Below are 16,701 nucleotides of genomic sequence, written 5' to 3' on the forward strand. Positions count from 1 at the left end.
GGAAGGTTCAGCCTCGCCTCTTTCTGCTCAACCTGCCCCAGCGCCAACATCCTTCCCCTCTCCCCAACAACTACCATCTCCAGCTCCTCGACCACCATCTCCAGCTCCTCGACCACCATCTCCAGCTCCACTTCCATCTCCTCCCCTAGCAGGCCAAGCTCTTGGTCAATCCACTCCACCTGCTGGGGGCGATTCTGCTCACTCGGGGGATCCCCCGGGACTTCTCGCATCGCCACCACCACCACCAACCTCCACTGCTGCCGCTGAAGGCGGTGGGGGGCAGCTCGCGACCAAGCGGCTCTGGAGCTAGCAATGAGAATTTCAGCTGAGTCATTGCTTTTGTCCGACAGCTCATTCGCAGCTGGGAGCTTATCGAATGGAACGGAGAGGAGGTGGACATGCACTTGGCTAAGCAGATAGTGCTTTCCCTGGATTTTTCCACCCAGCACCGCAAGCAACTAATCCTGGAGAAGAGGATCAAGGAGCTTGAGCATGACAAGGAGTCACTGCAAAGTGACTTTGAGGCTGCCCAAGGGTCCGTAGATCTGATGAGGGGTATGGTGGAAAAAGCCAGGGGAGAGTACCTAGCGCAGGTCCAAGAGACCATCAAGACTGAGATCTTGATGGGGCAAGCCGTCAACTCTCTGGACTGCGAGGTGGTGCAACTGCGGAGCAAGGTGATCCACCTGGAGGCCGAGACCTCCTCCTTACGCCAACTGAACTCACAACTAGTGAGGGAGCTCAAGTCTACCAGGGAAACGGCCGCTACTGGGGAGAAGAAGCTTGAGGAGGTGGTAAGCAAGCTGTCTGAGGCAAAGGGCCAATTGGAAGAAGCTGCCTCTTCCATTGCTGCCCTTACCACCGAGAAAAATGCTGCGGAGGCCTCAAAGCAAAAATTAGAAGCTGAGAACGCCGACCTTATGAGTGTGGGTGCTGAAGCCCTTGCTGACGGATTCGAGCTGGCGCTCGAGTAGATCCAATGCGTTCTCCCGGATTTGGACCTCTCACAGTTCAGCATTTATCATGAAGTGGTGGATGGAAAGCTCATTCCTCCTCCTTGAGCTCTTTTTCTTTTTTGTAATTTTATACTTCTGCACAACTTTTTGTACTTGGAATTTGTATAAAACTTGGTGTGAATACATACTCGTTTCAGCTATAAGCTTATTCTCTTGTACTTTCTTGAGCTTCATCTTTCTTTATGCACACGACTAACTGTTAGCTAGCTTAGGTTTAGCGCGATCTTGTACTCTTTGATCTTGGCCTCTACTTGATCACGACTAGCTACTCCCTTAGCTTTGTCTTTAACAGTTCTTATGCATAGCTTTGTACTGGATGACTGACTAGGCGTAGTCTGTCTGCCTCAGCTTGTTGTGTAAGAATTTGTTTGCAAAAGTTTCCTCCGACAAGGCAAGACTGATCAGTCATCGTTCTTCAAGCAGCGTACCCACCAACAACTCATCAGTCATCGTTCTTCGGGCAGCGTACCCACCGACAACTCATCAGTCATCGTTCTTCGTACTTCACTTTGCTTCTCTGTCGCTCTAGCGCTAAGTGCATAGAGGACATCGATCGTCAGAGGTGATACCTTGTTTGGGGGAAGAAGAGTGTTTCTCGGTAACCCCTCTTACTTTCCCCAAGGTCATCAACCTTGGGCGGATCGGGTTATTCTTTCCCTGCCTCACTCCTGGGGTGAGAAGGGTTTAAACTAAGAGCTTTACTGGGCCAATATTGGTATATGCCAAGTGGGTAAGGACGTTTATCAAAATCCTTCCTTTCCCTCTCTTGGTCTTACTAGCACCCCTGGCTTTTCGAACCCTAGTCGCCTGCACTCACACCTGGGGTGAGGGGGACTTAGATCAGCGCTCATATTCGCACCTAGGGCGAATAAGGCCTAACCGATCACCTGCACTCGCGCCTGGGGCGAGGAGGATTTTAACTTGAAAACTTTCGCACACTTGATATACTGATAATCTTTTTATTGGGTGGCCTCATTAAAAACCCTCCTTAGGGAAAAGAGTGCCCCCTTTATCTGTTCAACTGTTTTCAGTATATACACTGAGTGTGTCTTTAGCGCGAGAGCGCAACTACTTTACAACTTAACTGAAATAAAATTTCAAGTGGATGGTGTTCCACGTCTTGGGGATTGCTCCTCCTTCCAGAGTCTCCAGCCGATAGGCTCCATTCTCCAATGCCTCAACCACCCTGTATGGGCCTGTCCACTTTGGAGACAACTTGTTTTCCATCTCATTCTGATGCGCCTTTCTCATCACCAGATCACCTTCTTGGAAGCGCCTGAGCCTCACCTTGGAGTTGTGCCTTCGTTCTACTCTTCTCTTGACGGCTTCAGCACTAACTCTGGCTTCTTCTCGCACTTCGTCCAGTAGGTCGAGATTCACCTTTCGCTCTTCATTGGATTCTTCGGCAATGAAATTCAAAAACCTGGGGGAGCTCTTCTGTATCTCTACGGGGATCATGGCATCCGTCCCGTAGACAAGGCTAAAGGGTGTCTCATGGGTGCTGGACTGCGGAGTGGTATGGTAGGACCATACGATTCTGGGGACCTCCTCTGCCCATTTCCCTTTAGCTTTCTTTACTCTTCGTTTCAGCCCCCTGAGCAGTACTCGGTTGGCTGACTCCACCTGCCCATTGGTTTGTGGGTGTTCCACTAAGGCGAAGACCTGTTGTATCTTTAACTCCTCGCACATCTTTCTTAGCTGATGACTTGTGAACTGGGTGCCATTGTCGGAGACCAGCCTCTTGGGTATTCCAAAATGACAGACGATGTTCTTCCAGACAAAGTGTTCAACTTTCTGTGCGGTGATGTGTGCGACCGGTTTTGCCTCCACCCACTTGGTGAAATATTCAATGGCCACAATGAGGAACTTCATCTGCCTTATCGCCAGGGGAAAAGGTCCCAGGATGTCGATTCCCCATGTGTGGAATGGCCACGGGCTATGGATAGACTTCAACTCCTCGGGGGGTGCCTTATGCCAATTTGCGTGAAGTTGACACTGTTTGCAACGTTGAGCATACCTCACGCAATCTTCCTTCAGCGTTGGCCAGTAGTACCTTGCGCGGAGGATCCTACTTGCCAAAGCGCGACCGCCCACATGACTTCCGCACACCCCCTCGTGTAGCTCTGACATAAGCCTAGTGCATTGCTCTCCATACACGCAGATCTGCACAGGATGAGAAAACCCAAATCTAAACAGGTTTCCGTCAATCAAAGTAAACTTACTCGAGCTCCGCTTTACTCTTTTGGCCTCTGCCGAGTCCAGTGGGAGTACACCATCTTCTAAATACAACTGGTACGGTGTTATCCACGCGTCGGGCTCCCTCGCAGCGTAGACTTCCATCATCTCATCGGTCTTTGCCGGTCGCGCTCTAACCCTTGGCGCTTTCAACGTCTCTTGGGTTAGTGAACGATGACCGATCGCCAGACGCTCCATCGATTTGTACACTTGAAGTACTTGGTTGTCTGACACGAACGCTCGCGGTACCTTCAAGGTCTCCTGAATGACGGTCCTCTGCTTTCCCCCCTTGCCTGAGCTGGCCAGCTTGGCAAGCAGGTATGCTCTGGCATTTTGCTCTCTGGGCACATAAACCAGTTCGAACTCGGTGAAGGACGTCTTCAGGAGTTGTACATACTCTAGGTAAGCTGCCATCTGGGGATCTTTCGCCTGGAACTCCCCCGTAACTTGCCCGGTGACTAGCAAAGAGTCACTCTTGGCAAGCAGACTTCTTGCTCCCATTTCTCTTGCTAGCAACATTCCTGCGATCAGGGCTTCATACTCCGCCTGATTGTTGCTAGCCTTGAAGGCAAAGCGGAGGGACTGCTCGATCAACACTCCGTTCGGGCCTTCCAGGATGACCCCGACGCCGCTTCCTCGCTGATTGGAAGAGCCATCGACTGATAATACCCATCGGAAGTCTAGCCCTTCCGAAGGTGTCGTGACCAACGATAGCTCGACCACAAAGTCGGCGAACACCTGCCCCTTTATCGGTCCTCGGGGCTCGTACTGGATATCGAACTCTGACAATTCCACCGCCCACTTGACCATCCTTCCCGCTATGTCTGGTTTCTTTAGCACCTTCTGGATGGGCAGATCTGTCATTACCACTACTGTGAAGCTGTGGAAATAGTGTCTGAGTCTTCTTGCTGAAAATACTACCGTCAGGGCAGCCTTCTCGAGGGCATGGTACCTTGTTTCAGGGCCTTGCAGCACCTTACTCACAAAGTACACAGGTCTCTGGACCTGATCTTGCTCTTGCACCAGTACTGAACTGACTGCTCTCTCCGTCACAGCAAAGTATAGATGAAGAGGGGTGCCTACCTGTGGCTTGCACAGGACCGGTGGGCTTGCCAGGTACTCCTTCAACTTGATGAAGGCCTCCTCGCACTCCTGTGTCCAAAGGAATCTGCTGTTGCGCTTAAGACACTGGAAGTACGGATGACCTTTCTCCCCTCCAGCGGACATGAACCGGGATAATGCCGCCAACCGACCTGTGAGTTGTTGCACCTCCTTCACCGTCGTTGGACTCCTCATTGCCACTACTGCTGCGCACTTCTCTGGATTGGCTTCGATTCCCCGCTCTGTCAGGAGGAAACCCAGGAACTTCCCTGCCTCCACGCCGAAAATGCATTTCTCAGGGTTAAGCTTCAACCTGTACCTGGCGATGGTGGTGAATAGTTCCTCCAGATCGGCCACATGCTGCTCCTTTTCTCGGGATGTGACCACCATGTCATCTACGTAAGCATGGACATTTCTTCCCAGCATGGGCGAGAGCACCCTATCCATAAGTCGCTGATAGGTAGCCCCCGCATTCTTCAGCCCGAATGGCATCACCTTGTAGCAGTAGCAAGACGGTTCTGTCATGAACGCTGTCTTGCATTCATCCCTGGGGTGCATTCTGATCTGGTTGTATCCTGAGAATGCATCCAAGAAACTGAGCAGCTTTCCCCCTGACGCGCTATCCACCAGAGCGTCTATGCTGGGTAGAGGGTAGGAATCTTTGCGGCATGCCTTGTTGAGGTCAGTGAAGTCCACACACATCCTCCACTTGCCGTTGGGCTTCTGAACCAGTACCACGTTCGCTAGCCACTCTGGGTACTGGATCTCCCTGATGTGCCCTGCGGCAAGAAGCTTCTGCGCTTCGTCGTGGATCACTTTCCTCTTCTCTTCGTTGAATTTCCTTCGCCTCTGTCGCACAGGTCGGACTTTAGGATCCATCGACAGGCGATGGCAAAGGAAGTCAGGGTCGATTCCTGGCATGTCAGATGCTGACCATGCGAACGCACCCATGTGCCTCTCGATCACCCCGGCGACAACCCTCGTTCTTCTTCGCCGAGCGATCCTCCCAGCTTGAACTTTCTTCCCCTTATATCTACTTCTACCCACCCCTCAGCTGGGTGAGGTCTTTTCTCGCTGGCGATGACCGCCCTCGCGATCCCTGACTCGCGAGGAGTGATCATGCCCTCCTCTTCTGCTTCCACCAGAGCTACCTGGGAGCCCCCCAGCGTAGCAGCCTCCATCCCCTGATCGCCACACGTTCCCCTAACCACCGATCGTTCTTCGAGCGCACCTGGTGGTGGTGTGGTGGTGACATGGCATATGCTCCTTTTCTGTCTGAGGCTGTTCACATAACAGCGTCTAGCCTCAGCCTGATCTGACTTGATGGTTATTACGGTCCCCTCCATCGACGGCAGCTTCAGCTTCATGTGCCTCGTCGATGGCACTGCACCCAACCTATTGAGTGTTGGCCTTCCCATCAAGATGTTGTACGCAGAAGGGGCGTTAACCACCAAGTACCTTATCTTTTCGGTGCGGGCTGTCGTTCCATCGGTGAACGTCGTCCTCAGCTCAATATACCCCCGCACCTCTACCTGATCCCCTGCAAAGCCATAGAGACATCCAGTATATGGCCTTAACAGATCGGGGGACAGCTCCAACTTGTTGAACGTCGGCCAGAACATGACGTCTGCCGAGCTCCCTTGGTCTACGAGCACTCTGTGCACTCGCCTTCCTGCTGTGATGAGGGAGATGACCACAGGATCGTTGTCGTGCGGTACAACGTCCCGTAGATCAGCTTTCCTGAAAGTGATATCTACCTCGGGGAAATGGCCCTCGTCCACCGAGTCCACGGCCATTACCGATCGAGCATACCTCCTTCTTTGTGATGCGGTGCATCCCCCACCGGAGAAGCCCCCCGCAATCGTCTGCACCTCCCCATGCACAGGGATTTCATGTTGCTGCTCTCCTGCCTGGGACCCTGACGCGCGATCACCCGGTGACTCCCGCAGGTAATCTGCTAGGAAACCAGACTTTACCAACTCTGCCAGCTAGTGCCCCAACGCCAAACAAGAGTGGAGTGTGTGACCAAAGGCTTGGTGAAACTCACACCACTCGTTCTTTTTCCTCCCTAGTACCTTGTCTGTCTTCTCTGGTACTCGGAGTCTCGCTGCTATGGCAGGAAGGGCGATCAAATCCGCCAACCCTACCATGAAATCGTATCTTGGGGGTGCATTGTTATCCCTTGCACGCCCCCGGCCCTGGTCCTTCCTGGGTGCATAAGGACGAGGTTTCCCCTGCACCTTCTTTCCCTCCTTTGCCTCATGCACCCTCGTGTGCTGTTGTTGCTTCCCTTGTCCACCACGCGGCTTCAGCGGTGCCGCACTTCCTCTTTTCTCAGAAACCTCTGTCTCTGCCACTATGTGCGCCACCGCGCGTCGCCGTATCTCCGCAAAGGTGCTGGGATGGCTCCTGATGAGGGATTCACTGAAGGGACCAGGTAGCACTCCCTTCTTAAACGCATGCACCAGCATATCCTCGTCCTTGTTGGGCAATCTAACCACTTACGCTCCAAAGCGGTTGAGGTAGTCTTTCAGCGACTCACCTTGATACTGGCGTACGTCGAACAGATCGTACGACACCACTGAAGCTGCTCTGTTAACGATGTACTGCTCAGTGAAGAGCTTCGAAAACTGATGGAAGGACGTGATATGACCCTCTGGCAGACTCACGAACCATTCCATGGCGATTCCTCTCAGAGTGCTCATGAACATCTTGCAATACACGGCATCTGAGCCTCCAGACAGCATCATCTGAGTGTGGAACGCTGTCAGATGCGCTTCTGGGTCTTCTACCCCTGTGAACGACGCGTTTACTCCCACTAGGTTGGGAGGTACCATGGTCTGCATGATTTCAGGGGAGAACGGCATAGGGAACGCTCTCGGAGGCGATGGTGGCATCGACATCCCTTCTCCAACTGCGCGTTCTCTCGGCGTCTGTAACGTCCTTCTCAGCTCCTCATTGACGCGATTCAGCTCATCGTTCCTACTCTGCCGACAACTCAAGCGTGGAGGAATTGCCTTGTCGCTTCCTTGCCCCGCCTTTGGCGACTGTGTTATCTGCAAGAGTGCTCTTAGGACCTTCGCTGGGAACTTCGAATGCAACCTGCAAAATACACAGACGGCGCCTCTAGCGGCTGTTTGCACTCCAACGCTCAAGTTAGGTCACAGAGTCACTAACGAAAAATAATGTGTGTAAAAAAGTGTGTCTGTATTTCTCTCTGATTCCCTTTTTATCTCCCTCTGTGTTTGTGCCTAACAGAATTCTGCTACGCTGTTCTCTGTGTGTGTCAGAATTCTGTTATGCTTTTGTACGAAAACGTACCACAGTCAGGGTCGTGGGTGTCTGGGTTTTCTGTCTGTACCTTTCACGACACGGAGTGCACCTTTATCTGGGCCGCGCCCCTCTCAGACAGTGACACGTGGAGGCATGCAACTCACATCTAATCGTGCACGTGCCACCACCTGAAGGGCTCTAGCGCATCTCTTTGTGCGCCTAAGTTATTCCCTTGCGGAGTAACTTAGCGCGTTTCTTCCATCTGGGTGAAATCGCACATTCCCAGGAGAACGCCAGGTATGGCTGGACTAGGCACACTCACCAAGCATTGCTCTCTGCATACACGATTTCCCCTTCACGATGCCATGCACGTAATGGGTTGAAAGAGTAACCAATCACTGACCGGTTTACTGACTCCCTCAGGCCACTCTCGTGCACGACTATACCGACGAGGAGCTCTTCTTTCTCTGAGGTATGATCATGCGAGGTCCATGCGTAACGCTCTCGCTGGGAATCTCAGTCCCAGTTTAACTGCGTGTAACACGAGACCCCGATGACCATGCACCCGATGACTGATCGGTGCTCTATTGCTTCTCGCGTTCTCTCCCGAGTGTTTATCTTGGAACTGATCTGTCGGTGGCCACTCGGTTACTGACCACCGATCTCCATACCGGGGGATCTCCTCCATGATTACTCTGCCACCTGATCCACGTGTCCCCCAGCGAGTGGTCCATGTGGGTTATCTGCTGCTGACGTCATCGACTACCGATGACCGATCGGATCAAAATGTAAAAGCACCGAACCAAAATTCAAAATAAAAGAAGAACAGCAGCTGGAAAATGAAAGTGCCGAACCAAAATACAAGCACACAAGCTTAAGACATGAATATCAAAAGAGAAGGAAGGAAGGAGAAGAGAAAGCTCATGAAGATGGAAGAATGGTTGGATGATCACGCCACTAGGAGGATGGAGACTCCAAGATAAGTGTGCAAGCCGCCACTTGAGGTAACCATGGAACCATCAAGATAAGACTAGTGAAGAAGGCACAAAGCTCTCCAATGCTCTCTCAAAAATTGAGTATAGTTTCTTTAGTCAAAATTCAAATCTGAAATGTACAAGGGCAACACCTTTATTTATAGCCTAGAGGTGCTGAAAATCAAGCTAAGAGAATTCAAAATTCCCTCCTGATCCTGCCGGTTGACCTGAGTGCAAGAGTCTTGCCACGTCAAAGGTCTCTCCTCTTGATCAGCTTCGCACCACGTTAGCCTTTGCTCCTCACGCCCTAATTCCTCGCAAAAAAGTGGCGCCGCTGCGGCCGATCGCACTCCGACGCTCAAGTCAGTGACGGAATCACCAAAAACTCAGAGAGAATATCTCAACTCAAGGAATCGTGCGTAGTGAATCTCAGTGTACTAGAAAGTGTTCTGAAAGCGTACCTCAAAAGTCTGTTAAGTGTTCCTTATATACCTGAGCATTTTCTCTCTCCTGACGGTTACACCTCTGGACACGTGGCTCACATCCAGCTGTACACGTGTCGCCATTTGGAGCTTCCTCCACTTGAGCGTCACTTCTACTCTTCAAGCCATTCGACTAAGTTACCCATACAAGGAGTAAATTGGTGCACAGCTTTCCTTGGAGCGCGACCCCTTAAGTGGCGAGTACGGGGTGTCACCATGCACACCTTCTCTGTGGTCTCGCCTTCCGCTATCACGATCCGCTTCACTTGCACACCATGCATGTTCTGGGAAACTGTTCCCTTGCCCCGACCTCTGGCTAGGGAATGATTATCTGATAACCTCATCCTCCACTGCTGCGTGACAAGCATATCACTCGTCCCCCGTACTTGTACCCTTTGGAAACCTTAAGTAAGCTTTCCTGATCTTTCGGCGATGTGCCCCTTTCGGCGGTCTTTAACCACCTGATCTCCTAGTACTCATATATGGCGACTATGACGCAACTCTGGTGACCGCCGGTTACACACGCTAGAGATCGGAGAACGCCAAGTCAACGATCGACGACCACACAGACTTCCCGATGTACTTCCCTTCTGTCAGCCAAGTGTCCCGTTCAACACGCCTATATTATCGCTTGCTGCCATGTCATCACTCCTGATTACCCGATCGGTACACAAGCCCCCCAGTCTTAAGCTGTGACTTGACCAGCAAAAAGACTAAGAAGTCAAATCATCGTCGATCTACGTGGCGCTTGTACGGATTTCCGTACGTTCGTACCCTTTGCCTCTCTGACGCTCCACCAACCCCCTCTTTAATCAAACGACACGTGGCTTCACCAACGGTCGTTTTTAATCGTCGTTTGCGCTTCCTACAACGTTCGAAACCCTTAAACCCTTCGCGCTATTCACTGTTTCATCATCTTTCTTCATCCTCAAGCATTCCAAACACTTTCTCTGCGAACCACGAAACTTCTCGTCTCTCTCAATCTTCAACTTTCTTCAGCGTTCATCCGATCATAAAAAGGTAACCCTTTTACTCCTCCTATTGACATTTACTGCATTTTAATCAGTTTGCATCATCCATTAACTGTCTTAAGCATACGTTGATGGCATTTTCATGAAGTTCTTCTTGAATCAATGTAGAGTATGGGGCGGAAGCAATGAATGAGAGTGAGCAAGATCCTCCTAAGAGTGGTGTTGATCTTGTAGGTGCATGATAGGTATGGGTATTGAGTGGTTCGGCCAACTCAAGGGAAAAGATGAAGGAATGGAAGTTTAGAGCCTAGGATTCTAGGGAGAAGCAAAGTTGAGCACAAATGGGCAGCATAACTTTATTCACAATAAACTTGAAAATACAAGGTGTAGGCTCCTCCTTTTATAGGCTAAGGAGGACCATAATGCAACCCTAATGCTAGCCAAATGAAATGTAAATGTGAAGCACATGGGTGCACATGGCACATGGGTGCACAAATGAGCACATGGGGAGGGGTGTGTCTAGTTTTTATGCTCACCCCCTCCATGGGCTTTCTAGACCGGCCTTGGTAAATTTAGAGGTTTTTTTAGAAACTCTAAGTTTACCTAGGTTGGTGTTTTAGGTGCCAAAATTAATTCTAAGAAAATTACAAATAAAGTTCCTATGCTAATTTTGACAAGAAATTAAAGTCTACTCTACACTAGAGTTTATGGCATTTGAACATGTAAAAGAATGTCTTCTTGGATCCTCTTGGCCATAACTCTATGGTTGGCCCAAATCTACCCTTTGGTGGGCTTGCATGTGGGCTTGTGCTTGGGCCTCTTCCATCATCCCCTCCCTCTTGAAAAGGATTTGTCCTCAAATCCATTGCTTCTTCTTCTTCATGGCTAGGGGAATGGATGTGGCTGGATGGTGTCCATCATCTCCTCCTTCTTGAGAAGATCTATCCTCAGATCTACAGACTTGATCTCGGATAGCAACCTTTTGCTTCGCCAAAGCTTGTCCTCCTGGATCAAACGTCCACCTATAGAAATAATCAAATAAGGCATAGGTGTTAGTTTGCAAATTAATTTTACTAGGTTGCCATTTTTGTTTTTCTTTTGGTTTTGGCAACCTTGGACAAAGTTTCTCTTGTAATGGTTGTGTGTGGTCTCTAATCATCTTATGTATTTTAAAATGTTCATTTGTGGTTACTTTCTCTTTAGGCATAAATCCTATAGAAGATGGTAACAACTTAAAAGGAGAAAGATGATTGAACCCACACATAACTTTAAAAGTAGAAATATAAGTAGTTTTGTGAACTACTTTATGGTATGTTTGCTCACCTCTAGAGTTGTGTGTGCACTTCATGATTATTCTAGGCTTAGTAGAAAGAGCTAGATTTTCAAATATATTTTGACCATGCGTTTGAGGATGATAAGAATTTAAAGTGTGCAATTTAGTTGCAAGTTTTCCAAAGGAAATCCTCAAATCATGGTTTGCGTAATTTGGAACTCTATTCAACACTATGCTTGAAGATAAACAATGAAGATGTATCACTTCTCTAGAGAAGAGTTTATCCATAACCATGAAGATTGAATCACAACCTTTTGTTGTCCTAGGGAGTTTTAATATGAAATTTATATCTTCCCAAGGATCATTTGCAAAAGGTGAAGGAGTATAGAGTTTATGAGACATTGCCTTGGGCGTACTTTGAAAACAAGAATTGTACCTAAGGTAATGTCTTTGAACTTCTTTTCTCATGGGGGACAAAAGTTTTCCTTTTAAAAGCTCTAGAGTTTTATCAACTCTAATTTGTCCCATGAGTTCTCCTTCATGAAGACTTTTTCTCTTATGTGTAAGGATAGTCTCGTTGTGACAACCATTGTTTATAAGGATTTGTACACTTTGCAATGGTTGTCTCAATAAGACATGACAAGTTTCTTTAGGCACTACTTCACATAAAAATTTGTTTTTGTAGATGCTTATAAAAAACTTGACATTCACTTGGTGATATCCTAGCACATATGAGAAATAATCTATTTCATTTTTATCTATGCAAGCTTCTTTTAAAGACTCTTCTTTTTCACTTAGGCTTGCAGGTGTTCCTTTACAAAAGGTAAGGCTTTGAGGTTGTTCAACAAGACACATATTTTCAAAGGTATTTTTAAATCTTTGGTCTTGTTGAATGACCTTGTGGGAAGGAACACTCTTCTCCCACGCCTTTTGTTCTTCAAGGGTCTTCTCATGCTTTTCTTTTTCTTCTTTTTCTTTAGCTTCCCTTTCGACTTCCCCTCTCTTCTTTTGTGTTTTTCTTTCCTTTCTTTCTTTATGGGAAGCCAACAATTTTTCTACCCTCATTTCCCAATCTACGCATGCTTCTATATTTTCTTTTCCATGGAAATGGGGTTGGTCTACCCTAACCCCTATTGGGTTTTCTTGTTCTTTTCTATCTCTTCTATGTCTTCTAGGGGGTGCTTGATAATAATCATTTACTCTAATGCTTCCCTCCCCAAAAGAATCATGATCTTTAGAGATATATGCATGAGAAGGTAATTTTTTTAGAATGTGAGACTTCTCATCCTTTGCTTTAGTCAAAACATTAAGTTTAGTCTCACTCTCCAATTGTCTATAAGCAATTGATTGCACAGTTTGTGAAACTTCTTTCAAAAGAGTTTTTAAAGATTTTAATTCACTTCCAATAGACTTTGTAGAATGAGAAGAAGAAGACATGGCTAAAGCTTTGTGTATACAAGTATTTTACCTTGAGAAAACTTAGGAAAGTCAAAGAAGGTAGTTTTCCAGGTAAGGGAGGTGAGTCACAAAGGACTACTTAAATACCAAGCCTTTGCCTTAGCCAAAAACTATCCCTCAATGTCTTCACACAAAACTTTCTCTTAGTAAACCACTTAGAACACAATTAAGTTGAGAAATCAAAATTTCAATGAAAGAAAACAATGCAAGCTACTAATCAACAAAGCTAGTCGGTTTAGCACACAAATTAAACAAAATCAAACATGCAAAGCGTAGCTATGAAAGCAAAAGAAAAGCAATTACAAACAAGTAACAATTACTAATCAAGAATGCTATACTATTCGGCCCTAGGTGAGGCTTCTTGGACACTTTGAGCCCTTGAAGACACACTCACTGTCTAAAGCGTAGTTAACAAGGTAATTAACAATAAATCAAGTTGCAAAGGAAAATAAGAGAACTCCCTTTGTTGTTCCTCCTTTTGGTTAGTGCACTTCTTTGTTGTCTTGATTGTTGATCTCCTAAGTGTTTGTAGTGTTTGTTTCAAGAAAGCTTGTTTCGGCTTTGACTTTGTCTCCTCCTTAGAATGTTGGCTTTAATTCTCCAATTTCCAGCACCTATTCACAAGGGCTAAACCTTAAACCAAGTCAAATTCCATGCACATAAGCACCAAGGGAGAAATTAAATTCCAGCACCCAAAAAGAGAGGTCAAGGAACAAAAGCAAGAAACAAATTTAATTGAAAGAAAACAGTACCACCAAAAGGATTTATAATATGACAACTTAGAAAGAGATTCAAGAAATTAAAGCAAACAATTAAAGGTACTCAAATAAAGGTTGGCACACAAAAAGAATTCCTAAAGAAAAGCACTAGATTAGATGACCAAATAAAAAAACAACACCACTGGAAAATGTTGTGGGCCAGAAAACGTGTTTGTTCCCCGATTTATGCTGATCTGTATTTTTGGAATTTGGCTCTAAAATTTGTTATGCAAGATATTCAGGATCTTATCTAAAATCTGGCTTTGGATTCACTCAAAACGGATGCACCATTTTGTTTTAATAAATTTTGCAAAATTGGTGTTCGGTTAGGCCAGCTGGAGCGCTTCAGATTTGCACTCTGATCTTAAAAGATTTATCATTTTTTTTCTGTTGCTTCTTTTGACCTAATTCTTTTTTTTTTCTTTTCTATAACACTTTAAACTTGCATTTTACAGAAAATCAGAATTTTCCTATGGGTGGAAATTTTTTCTGGGTTAAAACAGCCAAAACAGAGAAGGTGTAAACAGGGGAATCTGAAAACTGGAAACAAAAACAGCAAGATACCAAAGTTTAGACACAATGGAAATTTGTGAAATAGAATTGTGTATGATCTAAACACAATATGAACTCAAACTAAAAATTAAAAAGGCACCAAAGGAGCAAAGAACAGCAGATTCAAGCAAAATAAAGAGACCCAAAATCAAGAAACAAATAAGCCAAATAAAAGGACTACTATGAATTGTTGACAATATGGATGAACATGACTTGACAAAACATGTATAGATTCAGAAAATTAAAGACTCAAAGCATAATATGAAGCAAAATAATGAAAGCAATAAATACTCAAAGCCTAAAAAAAAAATAGCAACACAAAGGTGTATGGAATCCTATCACAAATTGCACAAGAACTTGTTCAAGATCAAATGAACAAGAGTGCTTCGGTTGGATCTTCCACAAAGCACACCAAGAACAAATTAAAAAGTAAAAAACAGCAAGACAAGTAAGGAAAGTAAATGACAATATGAAATAAAGAAGAACTAAAATTTAAAAGACAAGGAGCTACTCATCTTGAAGAACCAAAGCTCATGATACCAAATGATGGCATTTTCATGAAGTTCTTCTTGAATCAATGTAGAGTATGGGGCGGAAGCAATGAATGAGAGTGAGCAAGATCCTCCTAAGAGTGGTGTTGATCTTGTAGGTGCATGATAGGTATGGGTATTGAGTGGTTCGGCCAACTCAAGGGAAAAGATGAAGGAATGGAAGTTTAGAGCCTAGGATTCTAGGGAGAAGCAAAGTTGAGCACAAATGGGCAGCATAACTTTACTCACAATAAACTTGAAAATACAAGGTGTAGGCTCCTCCTTTTATAGGCTAAGGAGGACCATAATGCAACCCTAATGCTAGCCAAATGAAATGTAAATGTGAAGCACATGGGTGCACATGGCACATGGGTGCACAAATGAGCACATGGGGAGGGGTGTGTCTAGTTTTTATGCTCACCCCCTCCATGGGCTTTCTAGACCGGCCTTGGTAAATTTAGAGGTTTTTTTAGAAACTCTAAGTTTACCTAGGTTGGTGTTTTAGGTGCCAAAATTAATTCTAAGAAAATTACAAATAAAGTTCCTATGCTAATTTTGACAAGAAATTAAAGTCTACTCTACACTAGAGTTTATGGCATTTGAACATGTAAAAGAACGTCTTCTTGGATCCTCTTGGCCATAACTCTATGGTTGGCCCAAATCTACCCTTTGGTGGGCTTGCATGTGGGCTTGTGCTTGGTCCTCTTCCATCATACGTTGTGGGCTGTTTCTCTTTTTCTCGTAACCTAAGGCTTCGTCCTTGATAACGTCTATCCTAGCGAACCCTTATTCGTTCGTTCTATCCTCTTCGTCCTCAATCGAGTCATTCTCTGCTGTCCTCATTTCATCCCTTTTCTTTCATTTGCAGTTCCTGCGATGGCTCACACGAAGTCCACCGCTAATCCTCCTTCTTCATCGCGAAACCCTCCACCCAAAACTCGTAGGGTTGTCCCTGGTACAAATCCTCCACCAACACGCAACCTCTCACGAGCCTCTGGTGCTCCCTCCACACAGGCCGAGAGGCCTACCTCTTCTCACGCCAACCCTACCCAGGCAACTCCACCACTCGCCGGTGGAGCCTCCCTTCCTCCGCAAGACTACAAGGAGCTCTATCCTTGGGCCACCCCGGCTCTGCTGAAAGAGACCTCGTCAATAAATACTGAGTTGGGTGTGCTTCGACTGAAGAAAGGAGATCAACCCGACCTTTCATTTCATAAGGAGCATGATAACAAAGTGACCGTGCTGCCTTGCCTCCCGGGAGAACCGATCTGTGCGGATGATAAGGGGAACAACGGCGAGTTGTTCTGCTTCATCTACGCCACACTGTTCAAGAAAGTGAAACTTAGGTTTCCTTTTACTCGTTTCGAGAGAGAGCTACTGACCGAGCTCAACATCGCCCCTGCCCAACTTCATCCCAACAACTGGGCGTTCGTAAGGGCGTTCCAAATTCTCTGGGCGCACTTGGGGCTGCCGGCTTCGGTCGATGTCGTCCTCTTCCTATTTGAGGCAAAGAATCCCGGAGATCGCCCCTGGGTCAGCTTGAATGGGATTGCTGGGAGGTCAATCCTCTCAATCTTCCAGCAATCTTATAAAGACTGGACGGGGAAGTTCGTCCAGGTGTGCCAGAACGATCAAGACCCCTCACTGCTTGACGGCTTCCCCCTGTATTGGGTAAACAAGGGAAACAAAGATTTCAAGGACAACTTCAGGAGACCAAGAAGTCTTGACAACATGGGGGAGTTAGACAAAGATCTTTGTCTCTTCTGAAAGAGTGTGGCTGCTGCCAACATCACCTTCCCCACTGCCTCAATAATTCCCTTCGAGTTCTTCGAGAGCCAACTCGAAATGCACATAGGTTAGCCCCTACCCCAGCACCAAGACTCTCGCTTCGCGTTAAAACTGACTTAGCATTTTTACCATTCTGTTTTTGGCATTCCATTATTCTGTATTGGCCTTGATCATTCATCCATGTACTCCTTGTGTTATCTCTGTATGAATATACTCCACCATGTACTCCTTGTGTTATCATTCATCCATCCACCGAGTTGCTCATCTATCCTTTACCTTGTGCAGATAAC

General features: G+C 46.8%; 1 protein-coding gene across 1 annotated transcript; it reads left to right on the forward strand.

The window, feature by feature from the left end:
* Positions 1 to 398: 398 nt before the first annotated feature.
* On the forward strand, positions 399 to 974 carry LOC137815613 (interactor of constitutive active ROPs 4-like). Its single transcript, XM_068618726.1, has one exon. It carries the CDS (start codon positions 399 to 401, stop codon positions 972 to 974), a length of 576 nt encoding a protein of 191 aa, XP_068474827.1.
* Positions 975 to 16,701: the final 15,727 nt, after the last annotated feature.

Source organism: Phaseolus vulgaris, chromosome 1 (assembly GCF_000499845.2).
Source record: "Phaseolus vulgaris cultivar G19833 chromosome 1, P. vulgaris v2.0, whole genome shotgun sequence".
In the NCBI taxonomy this organism is placed as follows: domain Eukaryota; kingdom Viridiplantae; phylum Streptophyta; class Magnoliopsida; order Fabales; family Fabaceae; genus Phaseolus; species Phaseolus vulgaris.

Bases quoted from the DNA above. Each gene is read 5' to 3' on its own strand.
- LOC137815613 (XM_068618726.1), top strand. From the start codon at position 399: ATGCACTTGGCTAAGCAGATAGTGCTTTCCCTGGATTTTTCCACCCAG.